Source organism: Cryptomeria japonica, chromosome 2 (assembly GCF_030272615.1).
Source record: "Cryptomeria japonica chromosome 2, Sugi_1.0, whole genome shotgun sequence".
Taxonomy (NCBI): domain Eukaryota; kingdom Viridiplantae; phylum Streptophyta; class Pinopsida; order Cupressales; family Cupressaceae; genus Cryptomeria; species Cryptomeria japonica.
In genome coordinates, this window is record NC_081406.1 from 603,570,355 (window position 1) to 603,587,750 (window position 17,396).

A 17,396-nucleotide genomic window follows, 5' to 3' on the forward strand; every position below is an offset into this window, starting at 1 on the left:
TGCTCTAGTCTCCCTCAAACCTCTCACCATACCCCTCTCTAGCCATGTACATTCTTTATCTCTTGACAAGGACTTTAATTCCTAAGGGATTGCCCACAACCAACCCCAAATCATTCCTCTGTTTCATCTTCACATAAAATTTCCAACCTACAACAAAGCTCACATACACACCTATCCTCTACCCAACAAAGATTTCTAATAAACACACCTTTCACTTCCTCTACCCCCTCTATCCTAGTGGAGGAATTGTGTACACCTTCTTCCCTGCTTTAATCCTTGTTGGAGGATAACCAACATGCTCTCATACAAATTTCATCCAACCCAAGGTCCTAGTGTAGATTGCCTCACATCCGGCAATCTATTTACACACTCAAGATCTCTAGCTTTGATACCATTTGATGCAACCGAGATTTGGGGGTCTTATCAAACTACCCAATCTTGCAACCTTAATATCCCATCCAAAACACCATGGAACCAAACTTTCAAAATCATTCAACAAGAGAAAAAAAAAAAATTTAAAAAGAATGATTCTAGGCAATTCATGCCTACAAATATTTAAACATTAAAGCCTTTGCACCTTCTTGGCATCACTCCTCATTTCAAGTTTGATATTTTTCTTCATTTGACATCTCTCGTGGCTGCCTTGAACACCTCCAACACACTAAAAATATTCTTTTCCATCTACCTTTCTCCTCTTCGCAAGCAAATTGCCTACACTCATCCCTAAACAATTTCTAGGAGAAGCCTACAAATTGCCTCCAACCTCCTTGTTATTGATTGTTGACTCTAAACACCATTGAAGGCTGCAAATTATAGAGATTCTAGCCCTCGTCATGAATCTCAAAAAGGCACCCATACACTTTCACTTCCCTCCAATTGTCTTTTGAATTTCCTCTGAATTTACCTGAAATTCCTCATTAAATGATTCTAAAAGTTTGCTAAAATATACTTACAACTTGTAATATCTTTTAAAAAGTAATAAAAATAAGAACCAAGTCATGCTCTTTGAGAAACTAAATAGTTTTAAATTATTATCTCAAAATTCACTACTGTTTCCCTCTATTTAGGTACCCGAATTGGAAGATTAAGAAAAGAATGGAATGCTAAAGGTTAAATTATTTATGAAAACTTCCATGTGAATATAAATTGAAAATATTAATTGATTTTCAACTTATAATACTCTAATGAATCCCTTCAACCATTATAATATAATAGTCTTAAAATCTTATTAATCATGATCCCTCGCCCGTTTTTTATGTCAAAGCCTTGCACTCAACAAGACTTGATCCTTGGTGGGCTCATTAAGAACCTTTCAACTTCACCAGCAGACCAAGGGCCTATTGACAAAGAAATGGGACACTAGAGAGTACAAATAGTTCCTCTTCCTAGCTCATGGCTGAAATCGAACTCGTATTGGTCTAGTAGTTTGTCTTTGATTTTTGAAAGGGAAGCCAAGTATTGATAAATACAAACATCTTATCTTTCAAACACTCCAAAATATACTCGTGAAGCTTCAACCTACATCAAGAATGCAAAACATGAAATAAAGATGAAAATATATTTTTGATGATATATGATTTGCTTGTGAGCCCGAATATTCTTTTATCATAGATAAAGATATTCTTAATAAAAACTTAGAATTTTACTTATAATCATGCATTCAGCAATGAAGGCATCTAATATAACAAATTTATCAATGATGGTCTCCATCAACGACAAATAATGAGATTCTAGACTCTCTCTACTTAATCTCTAGAAATATCTTCAAACAAACAACTAATTTATTTATAACAAATTTCATTAATAATTAATTGCTTTCAGGCATATGGAGAATTCAGCTTGTAACAATAACTTCTTCTAAACATTCACCACTTTTAAGAAGCCTTCAAGGTCCTTATTTGTACAAATTTTACAGCCGACGAAAATAATTGATTTGGTACAACAGTTAAGAAGAGAACTGCTTTTCGTTCCAACTCTGTTTCTGCGGTTCTGCACTACAAGCACACAAACGATTTAGAAGGTCACAAAATATGTTTAGATTTGGAAAAATAGGAGGAAGAGGTGAAGTCTTAAATCCTGGGCTTCTAACCTGCTGCAACATTTACCTGGAGTTTTAAAGCGATTTGTATTGTTCGATTAAACGAGATGCATGCAGACGAGAAGTTGGGGTGATCGAACACCCAAGTTTTTGAAGATATGATATCTGTAACAATTCGACAGAGCTGATTTAGGAAACAACTATCTATGAATCTGTTCAAGTGTTGTTACATATTTATGGCTCCAAAACAGACCTTTCATACAGTGTGTTAGCGCATGTTAGCGTGTGTTAATCAATCCATACCATCATTTTAGAACCAGAATAAACGTATCCCATATTTATGACTTAAGAGAATTAAAACTTGATCAGGCTACAAACTTGAATGTTCAAGAAAAACCATTTTGTGCTATTGCACTCAGTAAATCAGTCTTTTGCAGAATGGTTGGTTTATAAGAGATCTCCATTCTTATCATTTTGTACTTTGTAACACATCTTAAACTATATAACAGTACAGTCAATCTTAGTTGTACTTTTTAAGATTGAAAAATATTAGAGCTTCTGCATCAACAGTGACCAAACAACACATATACTATATAAAAACATTTATTTTATGGAATACAAAATTTCCACCTCACAAACCGTGTATAAACCTTAACAAAGAATCAAAATTAATTTGTATAATAGTAATGTAGATATGTTTTAAAACAAGTGTTACCTAATGATAGTAGTTGTTTTTATAGTACTGTAATAAATATATTTGTTGTAATTCTTGATTAGTATAATTATACATTCATTATATTGTAATAAAAATATTTGTTATAATTTTTTAGTATTATAAATTTAAATTATTGTTATTGTTAAACTATATTATTTTAATTATATTTATATAATATTCAATGTATTTCTCATTTCAATAAAATAATATTAATTATTACAATATAATGTATTATAGTAAAAATATATATTTTTCTTATAAATATAATCTTAATTTAATTAAAAATCTCTTTAATTATAATTATAATTATAGTAATAAAAATATTCTTAAACTTAATTATTAATTATTAGTTTAATATTATATTATTTTACTATAATTATTAGATTGTCTAATATAACATTAAAATAAAAATGGTAAACAGTTATTTTTAATTTTTTAAATAAAAAATATTTAAATTTATTTTTAAAAATAATTAAATTATTTTGTATAAATCAAAATATTTTTTAAAAATTATGATTTTCAAAAAGTATTTAAAAATAGATTTATTTCAAAAGAATAATATAAATTTGCAATTATAAAATAAATATATTAATTGGATTAAATCAAGTCCTTGTAAAATAGCCAATTGATTTTATTTTCTGAAAAATTAAAAAATATTTATATTTATATTTCTCTAGAGAAAAAACACTTAATTTACAACATTATAAATTAAAAAAATATTTAAAATAGAAATTCAATTTTTAAATATAAAGAAATCTAATATAAATTTTAAATCTTTCATTCTTAAAAATCCATTCTTATTATACTAAATTTTTTAAATAAATTTTATAATATATTAAATTTAAAAATATATATCTCAATTTTATAAAAATTAAATTTATTTCAGAAACAAAAATAATAATCATTTTGATTGATACAAAATATTTGATTAATGATATAATAATATTCCCTACAACAACTACTACTAATAAGAACATCGTGACAATAAAATAATGTGAAAAAAATTCAAATAAAAAATCTACTATAATTAAATTAATTTATATTATATAAAACTCAATCATTATTCAAGATGGATAATACATCCTTAAACATATGCATGGATATTAAGAAAATCAATTTTTTAAATTACACATTACATGAATTATAGAAAAGTACTTTCAAACGTATATAATTTTTATTTTTAAAAAAACCTAAAATAATATTTGAAAAAAATCAGAAAATTACTTTACAATTCCCTTACCGCTAACAATTAACACCAACCCAACTATTATATGCAACACTTTTCAACAGTCTACCAGATCATAAATAGCCACCAACAATCTATACTGATATCATATATTTCTGAAACTTATTCGATCACATGATAGTTCTATGTAACATGATTTCAAGAAGCAAACCTGCTTAGGGGTTGCAGCAGTTGAATCCATGATTCGTTCACAGCCCTGTTTTTGAAAATGCTCCTGTAAGCGTGCGACAAACGAGATGTCATTTCACGTTCATTGGATAATATCAGGTAATGGATATTTAAGGATATTAATGCTCTACGAAATATAGCAAAATTTAAAATTCTGTCAAGCAGTATCTCTCAAAAGAAATATATAGCGAGATGTGCGAAAGGCATGAAACAATTTCCCTCAAAGCTCAAACAATAGATAAAACCAATTACCGTTAGAAGATCTAAAAGATACCTTGAATTCATTTCAAAGATGTGAGTCTTGAAAGTTTTTTAAATCTCAGATCAGTTTTACCTTATTCAGTGTCACTGTATTATTACTCGTCGATTTATCTTCCTAATGGTCTAGACAGTAAAATCATTTATACAATGCAAAAAAAAGAAATATGGGACTATATTAAAGGATGATGTTTTACTCGTGCAGAAGATAGTTTTTGCTAGGATTGGGAGATAAAGAATAGTATTATGAACTCCAACTTTGGTTTTTGTTCTAATGCGATGTGATTAATGTCCTTTTCATAGGGGATATCCAAATCTTTCATAGATGATATTGAACGAGATATTTAGCAGCGGCAAAAGCTTTTGAAGGCAACAAATACATATATAACCTACTTTTCATGTGGTTGCATCCCTGGGGCTTTTTGGACATCAGCATACCCAAGACATTTTGGGGATGCAGGCACACTTCGGAAATGTCTTCAATCCACTCCCTAACCCTGTCCTCTGATGGCAAGCATCCTTAAAATGTGCCAAAAACATCATGAAACGTCCAGGAATGGCCAGGGTTGGAAAAATAAAGCTAACCTTATCAATCTTCAAAGTCTAACATTTAGCAAAACAAAGCTAAGGACAAATAGAGCTACATTAGCTCAAATCAACCTTATTGGTGGGCAAGTTGAGGATGCTTGGCACTCATTTCTTGTCATGCATTGTAAATTCTTTTGCTGCAAAGAAAAATTGGTCCATATAGCTTCACCTACTTGATTAGGGCAAATAAGTTTCCTCTTAATGAACAAAAAAGTTGGTGGCCATGCCTGATGCCTTCAAACTTCAAGATCAACAAACTCCTAAGTAATATCAGACTCTAGTCACATCGTGTATATTCATCCCACAGATACCTCGGAAATTGACAATGAGGAGGCATAGGAATGACTCGGATTCAAACTATAATTTCGATTTAGGCAAAGATGAGGCAGAGGCATAGTAGCAATAGTTCTAGTTCTCTATACTTGATCATTTTTTAGTTATAGCCTTTCAACCTTTCCATTTTGTCGATATTGATAATGAGAACTCCAATAGTCATAGAAATTTTGTTAACTTGTACATCAATTCATTTGAAATATCGATTCAACTTTAATATTGTATAATATGATTATATAATAAAAAGGTAAATGTTATATCATATGAATATTTAAAATTACCTGTATTTTTAGTTTTTTCTTATTTTTTAGTTGTCACTTATTATCATTTTTTATAAAAGACCTCACATCTACTGCTATACCAAAAACATGTCCCCTCTTGTTCCCATCCCAAAAACTGAAATATAATCTATAACCTATTAACGTATATAAAAATATTTTTGAAAGTTAGAATGCACACAATGGCATTGCAGATCATAAAATTACAAACAAGATACGTAACATGCTTGCATCCATCAGCAGCACAACCACAAAAAAAATGAGGTAAATCTTAAGTTGAGGGAACCAACAATAGGTACATGTGAGAGATTCCCGCTGCAGACCAAAATAAGGTTATGTCGAAGTAATAAAGGGCTCTCGAAGAAATCATTTTAAAAACTCAAGACACGTCGTTTACATAATATAAATCACTTAGCACGATAAAATATGGTGTCACGGTTCAACTGCAATTCTGCATGCAAGGTGATGTCGTTATTCAAAATCATTTAGGTTAAAATTTTGAATAAATGAATCTTATATTACTGAATAAGAAGTCAAGAAGATTACATCCACTGTACAACATGGTTGCCAAGTAAAATATTTTCCTTCCAAAGAAAGGGAGTTGCAATCTCTACAAAAACAATTAAACTTGGCTTTAACAACAAACATAGAAAAGCCAAGGAGTCGACATCTCTACAAAACCAATAAAACTCCGCTATAGCAAGAAAAGCGAAAACCATGAGCATGCGCCCCACTGGACAAGGAATCAACATCTCTATGGAATCCATCAAACTTGGGTTTAACAAAAGTGCCAAGTGTTGTTTAAAGAGCCTTGGTTATCCTGATCTGAGCAAGAAGTATCATCCTGAGTTTGTTTTATACCTTGTTTGTTATTGAAAAATCCAAGGCATATTATCCAATTGTGTCAATTGGTCCATAAGCCTTTGCAACTATGCTTGACAATAGTCTCATAAAAGAGATCCTTGCCAAGAAAAAGAGAAAACAAAAGAGGAATTTGAATTATTCTTTGAATCAATTCCAAAAAATTAATTGTAAGCTGGAAAACAATAACACAGTCAGGCACCCTTCAGTTGTGTTTCAGAGTTTGTAGACCAGCTTAACCACAATTTCAAAAACAGAAATTGCACAGCATGTGTGTGTACACATATATGCATGGATGGAAAACTCAACAAGTACTCGCCGAGTTGCCGAGTAATCGCAGATCTTTTAGCTGGGCAAGTAAACACAAGTTTAACTTGCGAGTCTCTACAGACGAGTTGCAAAGGAAAAAGTGCCAGATTTAAGATGTAAACTCGTCAGGTTTCACACAATTCCGAGGTAATAAATAGTGATGCGGAATTGAAACCTGTGAATGTGGATTAAAACATGTCAGGGTAGGTCAAAATGCAAGTTAAAACATGTCAAGGCTGATTAAAATGCAAGTTAAAATGTAATTTTGGACTTGCTGCGTACTCTCCAATTCCGAGTGTACAAACTATGTGCATATATATGTATATACACACACAAACAGACATATATATGTTTACATATATAATTGTCGTGCAATAATAATTATAGACATATATGAACACTGATTTAGTTGATATTATTATAAGATCTGAACAAGATACAAAAAATTTACAAACTTTGTTGATGTACACTCTCCTCAATTAGGGAAAATCACCTAAACTGTTTCAACTTGTCCGAACGTGCAGCTGGGTGCTTATGACACCATGCCTGTAATGCCTGAAAGTCATATCCTCTCAGATCTAATCTGCATTCAAGTCAATAACTTGCCTAGTGCTAAGTAATTGAGTGAACACGAGTTCTCACCACCTAAGTCTGGAAATTGACTTCGCATCAATGCCATCCTTCCTAGTTTGAGGTGTGAAACCCTCAAGCTTCAACAATTCAACAAATGATAGTTCCTGAGTTATGAATGCAAAGAACCAGGTTGAAGTTCGCTAACTGCCCTTCACTAGATATGGTTATGATACTCAATTCTGCGCATGAGATTGTGAAGCTGCAGGTTCACTCAAATCACCCTCCCGTTATGGATCCAAATTTGTCAATAAGACTAAATTCTAGGCACGTGATTGTAGGATGACTAGTTCTCACAACCTGATCACAGAATTGCTTTCAAAATCAACATCTAGAAGAATCAAATCTGGAGATTAAACTCAAATCTGGGCACCTAAGTGTTGGTTGCAAATACAGTTCGGTCTATCTTTCGAATTCACCCTAGATCTAGTGCTGTGCAATCTGTTCCTTTTCTATCTTAGATGACTCAGAATGGTGTGCCACTCCAATCCGAACGTAGACTTCTCACTCACCTGTGAAATGATTGAAAATGACAATCAGCACTCTACAAGTTATCGATAAGAATTTTGTAATCATAAAACACATAGATGGTCTGATAAATGAGGTAGGGCTATCGTCCTAACCTCAAGCCACTCTGAACAGAGGTTTTTGTCCCTATTGGAGCAAGACAATTAGTTGTAACAACATATGTCAATTATCCAAAAGGTGTCCTCCAAATGACCAATAACCTAATTTTAAACTAGGCTAGAAAATAGGTCCCAAGGGCCCTGATTTGGATTCCCAAATTCAAATTTGAAATTATAGCTTTATTTTATATTTAAATATTCATTGATTAAATATATACATATTAATGTGATTTTTTTTAAAACCTTTAATAATTGAAGCGCTGGGAGCTCACCTAATTTGGAAGGGTCATGACACATTAATTTCCCAATTTAATCAAAGATGGCCAGCATATTGAAAAAAACAACCCTCATGAAACCTTCCTACATATATCTGATTTCTAAGGTTGAAAGGAATGCTTGTCCAAGTTTTCTAGATACTTATCAAAGAAATTTTCGAGAGGTTTGGAAAAATATAATAACATTTACCTATTGCACTCTGAAAAACAAATACACATCACAATTTTCCCTAGTTTTTAATAGCTGTCCCCTAGCCGTCCCCCAAAAATGGCTCCCTCCAATCCCCATCCCAAAACACCTCCCCTCGTCCCCTGCCATCCCTGTCCCGAGAACATTGGGTAACATAGTAAAAAACCCTCACATTTTCTAGATTTTGGCTGCTTTCCTAACAGGATTCATTTGGTCAAGAATTTCATCAAAATGTATATTACTATGTTCGTACTGCATGTTTAAGAATTCGAGATCAATACTTATCGATGAGAAAACCAAAGGGGCTATCTTCTCAAAAGTTCTAATTCAATTTTAATCTTATGACAGAAATTTTCCGGGTTAGAATTTTCATAAGATCATTTGAATAAAGGTTTGTGCTACTATTTGTTCATTTCTAAATTTCTACATTGTAAGAAAAATCAACATGAAAATAAAAAGCATGCCTCTAGAAATCCATTTATCCTATTCCAATAAATCAAAAGTAGGAACATGAAAAAACAAAAAGTACCCAATAAGGGAGACCCAAGTCACAATACCTGGCGTTCTGCTTGTAGCAGATACTTCTCATCTGGATGCATCTTCTCCCATCTCAATACCTATTACAGCCACTATATTATGAAGTCTGTGGGATGAAAGTGTGACAATATTTGACTTGAAATGACCAAATTGTCAAAGAATTACAGAAAATATCGATGCTATATATCAAAATAAATATGAACACTATATTTTGTGACTTACATGTTCAGCATAAGAAAAGGCTTCGTTATCTTTCAAGCAGCACTTAAGAGCTCGCAAAACATCCTATACATGTAACCGAAGGTAATTCGTACCACAACCCAAATAGAAATAAACAATGCAGAAGTTGAAGTGGCAAAATATGATTTTAATTTCTAAAACGAAATTTCAGTGCAGAATTTTCACAAATATGAACCACAACTATTTTCTTTCCCTGAAGAACATCAAAAGAGAAAATATCATACTTCTCAAATCACATTACATTAAGAAGATACGGATGTTAGAAACCTTATTCTTTGAAGTCTTACTCCGTATTCTTTCATCTATCACAAATCCAACCTGAAAAGTACCATTTCATTTTAAAAATCACTTTCAAAATATTTTTCTCAAAATTTAGGAAAACCATATAAACTAATTATACATTGAACCTATCTCAGCTATCATTCATTGTGATGATCCAATTCCAAATCTTTGCAAATCAATATAACCTTGTCAAGCAATCTCTTTGGATCATGAAATGCCCGCTTCTTAGCCCATGTATGGAATAATGCTGCCACAGTAGACCTCGCCTCAAAATTAAAGCTGACAGAATTACCATGAATATTTCATTAATGTTTTATAGTCACAGTCTGAAAGAGAAGAGAAGTGACAAGCAGGATACTTCTAAGATAAAGTAATTCTTACTTTCCTTTAATCAACTTATATTTTAGCAGCGACAGTATCTCTTCATTGGTAAGGTCCACTATACTCACCCTTTTAGAAATCCATTTCCTGCATTGAATTCTTCATTTAATAAAATAAGTTTTGAATCTTTTTCTTCATCTATATTGGACGATAAACACTGATTATAAATATTATTCTCAATTTTGACAGCTCTGTTTGAAGCTAGATCATCTTTCCGAGCTTTAAATTCTTGTCTGTTCAAACTTTCATCATCATTGGATTTTCCCGCTAGCTGGCATGACTCTGAAATTGTCCTTGAATTTGCTGATTCGGCCTGAAAGATGCATACCACACTAAAGTATTAAGAACATATTCAAGACTAGTATTACCAGACAGAAGCAACAAACACTGCTAATAAAGTATAAGAATTAACTTTATTATAGTAATTTGATCCAAATGTTATACTTCTCAAGTAGAGAAACACAAATTTCTTCTAACAATTCTCTTGGCAATTGCTGTTGAAAATATTAATGTATATAGAAATAATGAACTCAATACTCTTATAAAACTGTGCTTTCTTCAAGATGTAAATCAATGCAAATTGTGGAGGCATACCATGTGACCAGACAAAGCACATAAATGTAAAAGCATCATCAAACTGCTGGCTTTACTTTTCTATCAATCATACAACCTTGACCGTTATCTATTCAGATATACTGTTGACATCTATGTTTTACTTCCTCACAAAATTACTTCTTCAGGCCCTAGCAATTTCACAATGACTGATAGAGTGTTGTAGTGATTTGAGGCAGCCTGTGACCGAGATTAGCTCTTTCCACAAGCAGTTCCTGGTTTATCTTCCACACATTAATACCTGTATTTTACTCCATTACAATACTTGCTTGCTTCAATATAGTCTCAGATGTTCCAATCCAGCAAAGCTTCTTTGTCTGATTCAGCTGTCAATAGCAAGTTGGCTCTAACCATAATTAAAACCATGAATTTATCACAATAAATTGTGACACAGATGTCAAGTTTATTCTAAGTTTAATTGAGCTGCCTGCTTATCAGCTTGAGCTCCTTGCCTGTCTGTTTGAGCTAGTTGCCTACTAGCTTGTGCTGCCTGTGTGTCTGCATCAGCTGGCTGTGTGCCTACTTCAGCTGCCTGCAAGCTTACTTGTCTAGACGTCAGCTGCTGAGTCAAGTTATGCCATGTCAGTCTTGAAAAGTCAAAAGTTTAATATTTTTTTGATGGGAATCGATTTAATTCTTTGAGGTATGGTTATGCGCTGAGTCTTATTTTAAGGGAGCTATGCGTCGTTAATTTTTGTTTCCCCTTGTCGTGGTGGTGCCGTTTCTTCTCAGGCCTGACCAATATTCTCTTTTGTCAAATTAAGTGCGGTAATGATCGCTGTTGCAAGGTCGTGGTTTCTGAGATATCTCAGACAATTTATCTCTCATAAATGCTACGAACTGGAGTGGGATTTTAATCTTATAGTAAGCAGTGCGATATGTTTTTTTTAAACTGCTGTGAATGTATATTTTTTTTTTTTAAAAGTAATGTGCTTGGTAGAAGATTTAAAAATCATTAGTATCGGCTAATTCAAAATTTGCTTTATGGTGCGTTTTTTTGTGTGCCCGACTATATTCTTCTCAGTGCCGGTTGCGACTTTGTGGAGTGAGAAGCGAAAACGGCATCTAAGTTTATTATCGTGCTCTCAAAAATAGCTCCGTTTTCTTTACGGCGGGAGTGTGTGCGTATGTGGCATGTCATATATGAACAATTCTTTTAATGCTGGGATTGGCGATTGAAATTCTTTTCTAACTCCGTGTAGTGGGTTGAAAACTTTCTATGCTACGAATTTTTCTGTTTGGGGAGTATGTTAGAAGAAAAAGCATGCAGGGGAAGAGTACCATTAGTTGAGCATGTATCAATTGTTGTGAAGGTTGTTGATAACTTTTAACTTTTGTTCCAAAAATTGAACAAATAAAACTATTGTTTGAAACATAAAATATCAATTTTTGCTAGGAAATGTATCAATAGTTGTTAGGAAATGTACAAATATTGTAAAAAGTAACCAATCAGGGGATGCAATATCAGCTGCACAACTATTGGGGCCTCTTTTGCACGCCTATTGGTCTCACTTTTTGGGGGGGCTGTTTTGGACACCTTGGCAAAAAGCATGCTGATGTGGCACCATACTTGATGATGTGGTGTTGAAAACTTAGTTATAAGCAGGGGACTTGCCAAGTAAGCTATTGTAAAAAATTGGGAGTGATTTGAAATTTTCACCTAGGATTTTTAGAAACGTGAAGTTAGGGTGCTCAACTACTGGTGCTCTTCCCCTAGACGTTTCTTTTTGTGTGGGGTCTCAATCGTTGGTTGGTATGTTCAAAAAAGGCAGAAGTATTGTGTTCTTTTTTAAATTTGAGATTGAAAAGTATCAGCTACATGGGACTTTCGGGGTGTGCGCCTTGTTCTAGGAGGCGATATTGCAGTAACTAAAGAAAGTTTTGAAAATTACTATCGTTTTGATCTCTGATTTAAATATTGCAAGTGAATATTAATTAAAAAGGGTTTTCAGCGTTGTGCGTGTACTGTGTGTTTGAAGTTAGTGTTGGTTGAAAATTTTGTACACCTGAGAAAATATACAAAATTGTGGCTTCAACCACAGTGTGTGAGTAAAACTCTCCTAATTAAGGGAAGGCTCCCCCTATCTACAAACTAAACTAATCTAATATGGTCTTTCTTCTTTCTTCAAGAAAGCCAATATCATTTTCTCTTCACAGAAAAGTGACAACAAGTTAACTTAAAACAGTAAATACAAAAATAAGACTTTTTTGTAGGATTTTTGGAACATAAAGGGAAACAAAGTTTCCATGAAGGCACAAAGACCTCCGTCACTTCCCCGGGACAGGAAATCAAAAAGAAAGCTCAAAGTCTTCAACTATCTATTCCCCTATCAACATTTTTAGATGATTTTCTGCTAACTAAGCACAATATGTAGCAGCTCAAAGTCTAACTACATGACGCACTTCACCTTATATGCACAAGTCTTAAAAATAGAAGTAGCACAAAGTCTACAAGCTATCTTCCCATTTTAGTTTTCCACACTAGTTTCAGATATGATAAGCAGCTCAAAGTCTGAAAGACCAAACCTGAAAACCAGACATGTAACTCTAAATACAATTAGCAGCTCAAAGTCTGCAAGATTGAATTTAAATCCTCTTTCACAATAGAACAAAACTCACAATCAACTCTAGAAAATGTAGTCACATAACAACTTGAATTGGCACAAAGCCTCAACACAACTTGCCTCTTTTATTGAAAGCAATCTGATTTACATCTAAGCTCAAAGTCTTAGAGTGCACATACAAACTGGCAGAATTTTGTTGCATTGCCAAAAGATAAAAATTACAATAGACCCCCTCAAGTATTTATAGGAGAGGAGTCATGAGAAAAAGGTGGGAAGATCCCAACTAACTTGACAAATTCTTTCAACCACCAAGACTTATACAATAACTAACTATGACTTATTCCAACTACAGTCCTAATTGAACACAACTTGTAGTTGCTTTACATGTAATTACAAAAGTGCAAGTAATGAGTTAACTTGCAATTACAAAGATTTTTTATTTTTTTACATGTAACTTGTCAAAACAAAATTACAAATGCATAACTAAAACTATTCCATGTGTCTAAAGACACGACTCTAACTGCATCATCCTTTGTCTGTGATGATCTTCATGTCGCTTCAGGATGCTAGAACTTGAAGTATTCTGGATCAATGAAGGCATCTTGAACCGGAATGAGAATTTGCATCCTTAATGATCTTTGTGTCCTTGGCCAATGAACTTCAACCTTATGTTTTTGTATCTTAGAGTTTGTGCAGTTTATGAAAGAAATTTTAAGCCATGGTTTTTTAGCCAAAAGGGTTTTCCACGAGAAAAATCAGAGCTCTCGTCTTGTGTTATCTTTACAGTTTATTATCTATATGTTGATTGTTTTTGAGTTTGCTGAAATTATAAAAGTTTAAAATACCGATTCACTTCCCCCCCTCAGTCTTTTCTGTGTGTTTATCAATCTCTTATCCTTTTAAAAAATTGGTTTCTTGAATAAACCAGTCAAATGATTCATTGCCACAAAAACTGCAATTAAATTGTCATTTCTTTTACAGATTACAATTTTTTTGGTCCAAAAATTTTATGGTTTTCAATTTTTTTCTGATTTCTGTGGCAAGTTTTTTTTTTTTTTTTCCTATACCTAAGATAAACACAAGTTGTGGCAGCTTGTGTTGATTTTCTCTATAGATCTATCACTATCTAGTTTATAGATCTATCACTATCTAGTAAACAACAAAAAATGCTCTGTTTATCCTCCTAAGATCTATGGCAGCTTGTGTTGATTTTTTGGAATTTTGTACTTAGTTTACAGGTTGATTTTGTTCAAAGTCACAAACTATATTGTAATCGACATTTTGACATCTATCACTATCTAGATTTTATTTATCTTGTGGTATGTTTTGTGCAATGTAATCAACGATAACTATATGAATATAAACAATGAAAATCTATTTTCTACAATTCATGTGTTGCAGTGTCTATTTTATTTGCCTATGATATCTCTATGCTATAAAAATGCCCTTAAATATTTTTTTAAAAAGTAGTTTTTTATTGTTTTTCTATAGATTTTTACCTTTTTTTTGTAAATCCGATTTTTTCAAAAAATCTTATACTTTTGTTTTGACAATTAATTCCCCAAACGATTAATGCTTCTTTGGTTTTTCTCATTACTTTTACAACATAGACCACTTCTTGTAAGTTTTTACATAGATAAACAATAAGCTATTGATCCATAGATCTATGGTAGTTTAGAAATCATTAATAAGAACCATAATTACAGGATTCACTCAAAACTTGCTAGACTTGGTGAGTCTTGAGGCAATCAGGCCTAGCCAAGTCCGAAGGTGAGCAAGCTTGGGTGAGTCCTTCAAATCCAAGCTCAACCTTCTGGTTGTCTGCCCTAGTTGTTTAGCGAAAACATGACCTTTTGCAAATGGGTTCTTCTTAAGAAAAACTGTGCCCTCTTGAAGCAAAAATATTCTCCTATTTGAAATTTCTGTGTTTGTAATTCCCTTCATGAGGTCACCCGCTATTGTAAAAAAACCTTTGAAAATCGACTATAAAATGTCATTCATTTTGCTTGCAACTAGAAATGATGCCTTTATTGTGCAAATGTGCCAAACATGATCAAATGTGGCTGTAAAAATTGCCAAACTAGTAGTTCATGTGCCCTATCTCTACCATTTTGGTACAAGTCATGCAAACGTTTGCTTGTGCACACATGAGCTGTTTGCATTTGGTGCACAGTTCAATTCTTAGGAATGGTGGAGACTAACAAAGAAAAGGGAGACTTAAACTGGAAATAACTGTAGATGGAGCAAATAAAAGCTTTAAGCCCTTAAAAAATCCTTACATTTTATTGTTTCTTGATTTCTCAATTTGCATAGTCTTAGCTAAGTTTGAGTTGGAGTAAAAAATCAGCCAAATGAGTCCAAGTTGATTTTGAGTCTTTATAGTATGATATGAACACATTTATGAATGCCAGACACCAACATTTTGTTCAACTCTCATTCATACGTTTGTTTATAGATTTTGCTAAAAGCTTCTTGGAACACGTCGCAAGGTACCACACCATAGAAATGGAGTTGTTTCAGCTAAGCTATCAGATCTGATTTATGTCTATAATATCAATTCCTCTTAAGAATTGCAATTGACCTATTTATTTAGTATAGGAAAAAATCAACACAAGCTGCCTTAGATCTTAGGAGGATAAACACAACATTTTTTGTTGTTTTTAGAGGTTGAGGCATATGAACATGTAGTCTTCCATTGTTTCATCTAAAATAAGATCTGTACACCTTTTTATTTGTTCAAGTTGAAGATACTCTAAGCTCTGTTTTTACAACTCTATTTGTTGGTTGCACATTTGAATCCCATTAAGCATAGTGTAGGCTTATCTATGATTCTATGTTAACAATTATAACGATGATGGTTTTGCCTATATCCAAGTATTAAGATGCAAGGACTTAGCTTTTGTTGTCCTCAATAATAAAATGAACAAGGCCTATTAAAAGTTATAACATAATACCAAAAAGATAATGCATGTATAATACATGGAAGGTTCATATAAGAACAGTCACACTTTAAAGTTTTCAATGTAAGATGAAATTGGAGGTTTCTAATAGATTTTATGCATACTCTCATCCCTGAAAAATAATAGTGTGCTATTGCTTACTTGTATTGAAATATATATAGGATGAACATTAGATGGATAGGCGTAGTTCCTTTTCAGTATGATAAGGGTCTCAATGAATGGGTTCCATTTAATAAGCTGCATTATGCATTATTGCTAGTAAGCATTTATTCATAACAACAAATTTTAATACACTAAATTTTGATAATAAAAAAATATAGAAACCTAAATAATGCTTTTGCGAAATGTATTTAGTGAAAAAATAAGCAAGTGCCCTCGACTTGCAACCAGTCGAATGCCATCACCTTCCCACCTTATGTCACAAGGTTTGAGTTCGAGTTCATGTTCAACAGCCATTAAATTCGGATGAAATTTGGCACGGGGAAAAAGTTCGAAAAAATATTCGTGATTAAATTTGCCTTTATAAATTTATTTTTTTTAAATATAAGAAATAAATCAATAAAAATATAACACTATTATATTAAGTTTAAATACATTATAATAAATTTTTTAAGTTATAATATAATATATTTAAAAATTTAATTCAATTATTATTAATAGACATATTAAATTTTAAATGTTAAATAAAGAATATATTATAATTAAAATCTCATTTAAATATTTTAAAATATTAAATTTTAACATATTAGGTAAAAAATAAAATTAAATAACAAGTAAACATGGTTTAAATATTAAATATGAAGATATAAATTTAATTAGAAAAAGCAAAAACATTAAAATAAACATAAAAAAATAATAATAATAATAATATTTTAAAATATTTAAATTAGATTTTAATTATAATATATTCATTATTTAACTTTTAAAATTTAATATATCCATTAATAATAATTGAAATATGTTCCCAAGTCATCTGCTTGTCCTTAAATACCCATCTATTCCGTTCTTTCCATAGCTCCCAGATAACAATGGACGGTGCCACTATACATAGGCTGTCATACAAACAACACTTCTTTATGACAAGCCAAGCTTGGAACATTCTCAAGATGGAGTTGGGCAAAGCTGAGCTCCATCCGAACTTGTTGCAAAGCCACATCCAGCAATGGTTAGAGAACCTACAAGTCAGTAATATATGATCAATATCCGGGCATCTACTTGGTCCTTCATCACCCATTTTTCTGAACCTGTCAGTTGTTAGGACACGGTTCTATAAAGCCAGCCATGAAAACATACCAGCCTTAGGTG

At 32.3% G+C, this 17,396-nt stretch overlaps 1 protein-coding gene across 5 annotated transcripts in view; it reads right to left on the minus strand.

Annotated features, from left to right (window-relative positions):
• Positions 1–1,597: 1,597 nt before the first annotated feature.
• The window catches only part of LOC131062991 (ATP-dependent DNA helicase SRS2-like protein At4g25120), a 224,596-nt gene continuing 208,797 nt past the window's right edge, over positions 1,598–17,396 (minus strand). For 3 of the 5 annotated variants that reach the window (XM_057996740.2, XM_057996739.2, XM_057996736.2), the window contains 8 exons: positions 10,024–10,268; positions 9,760–9,853; positions 9,560–9,610; positions 9,275–9,337; positions 9,073–9,132; positions 4,151–4,213; positions 2,106–2,203; positions 1,598–1,994 (listed from right to left, as the gene is read on the minus strand). In XM_057996740.2, coding sequence (XP_057852723.2) covers positions 2,114–2,203; positions 4,151–4,213; positions 9,073–9,132; positions 9,275–9,337; positions 9,560–9,610; positions 9,760–9,853; positions 10,024–10,268 — 666 coding nt within the window. In that variant the 3' untranslated portion in view covers positions 1,598–1,994; positions 2,106–2,113. Of the gene's footprint in view, positions 1,995–2,105; positions 2,204–4,150; positions 4,214–9,072; positions 9,133–9,274; positions 9,338–9,533; positions 9,611–9,759; positions 9,854–10,023; positions 10,269–17,396 lie in introns of those variants that run through there. The other 2 variants (XM_057996738.2, XR_009111007.2) reach the window with 2 other exon arrangements.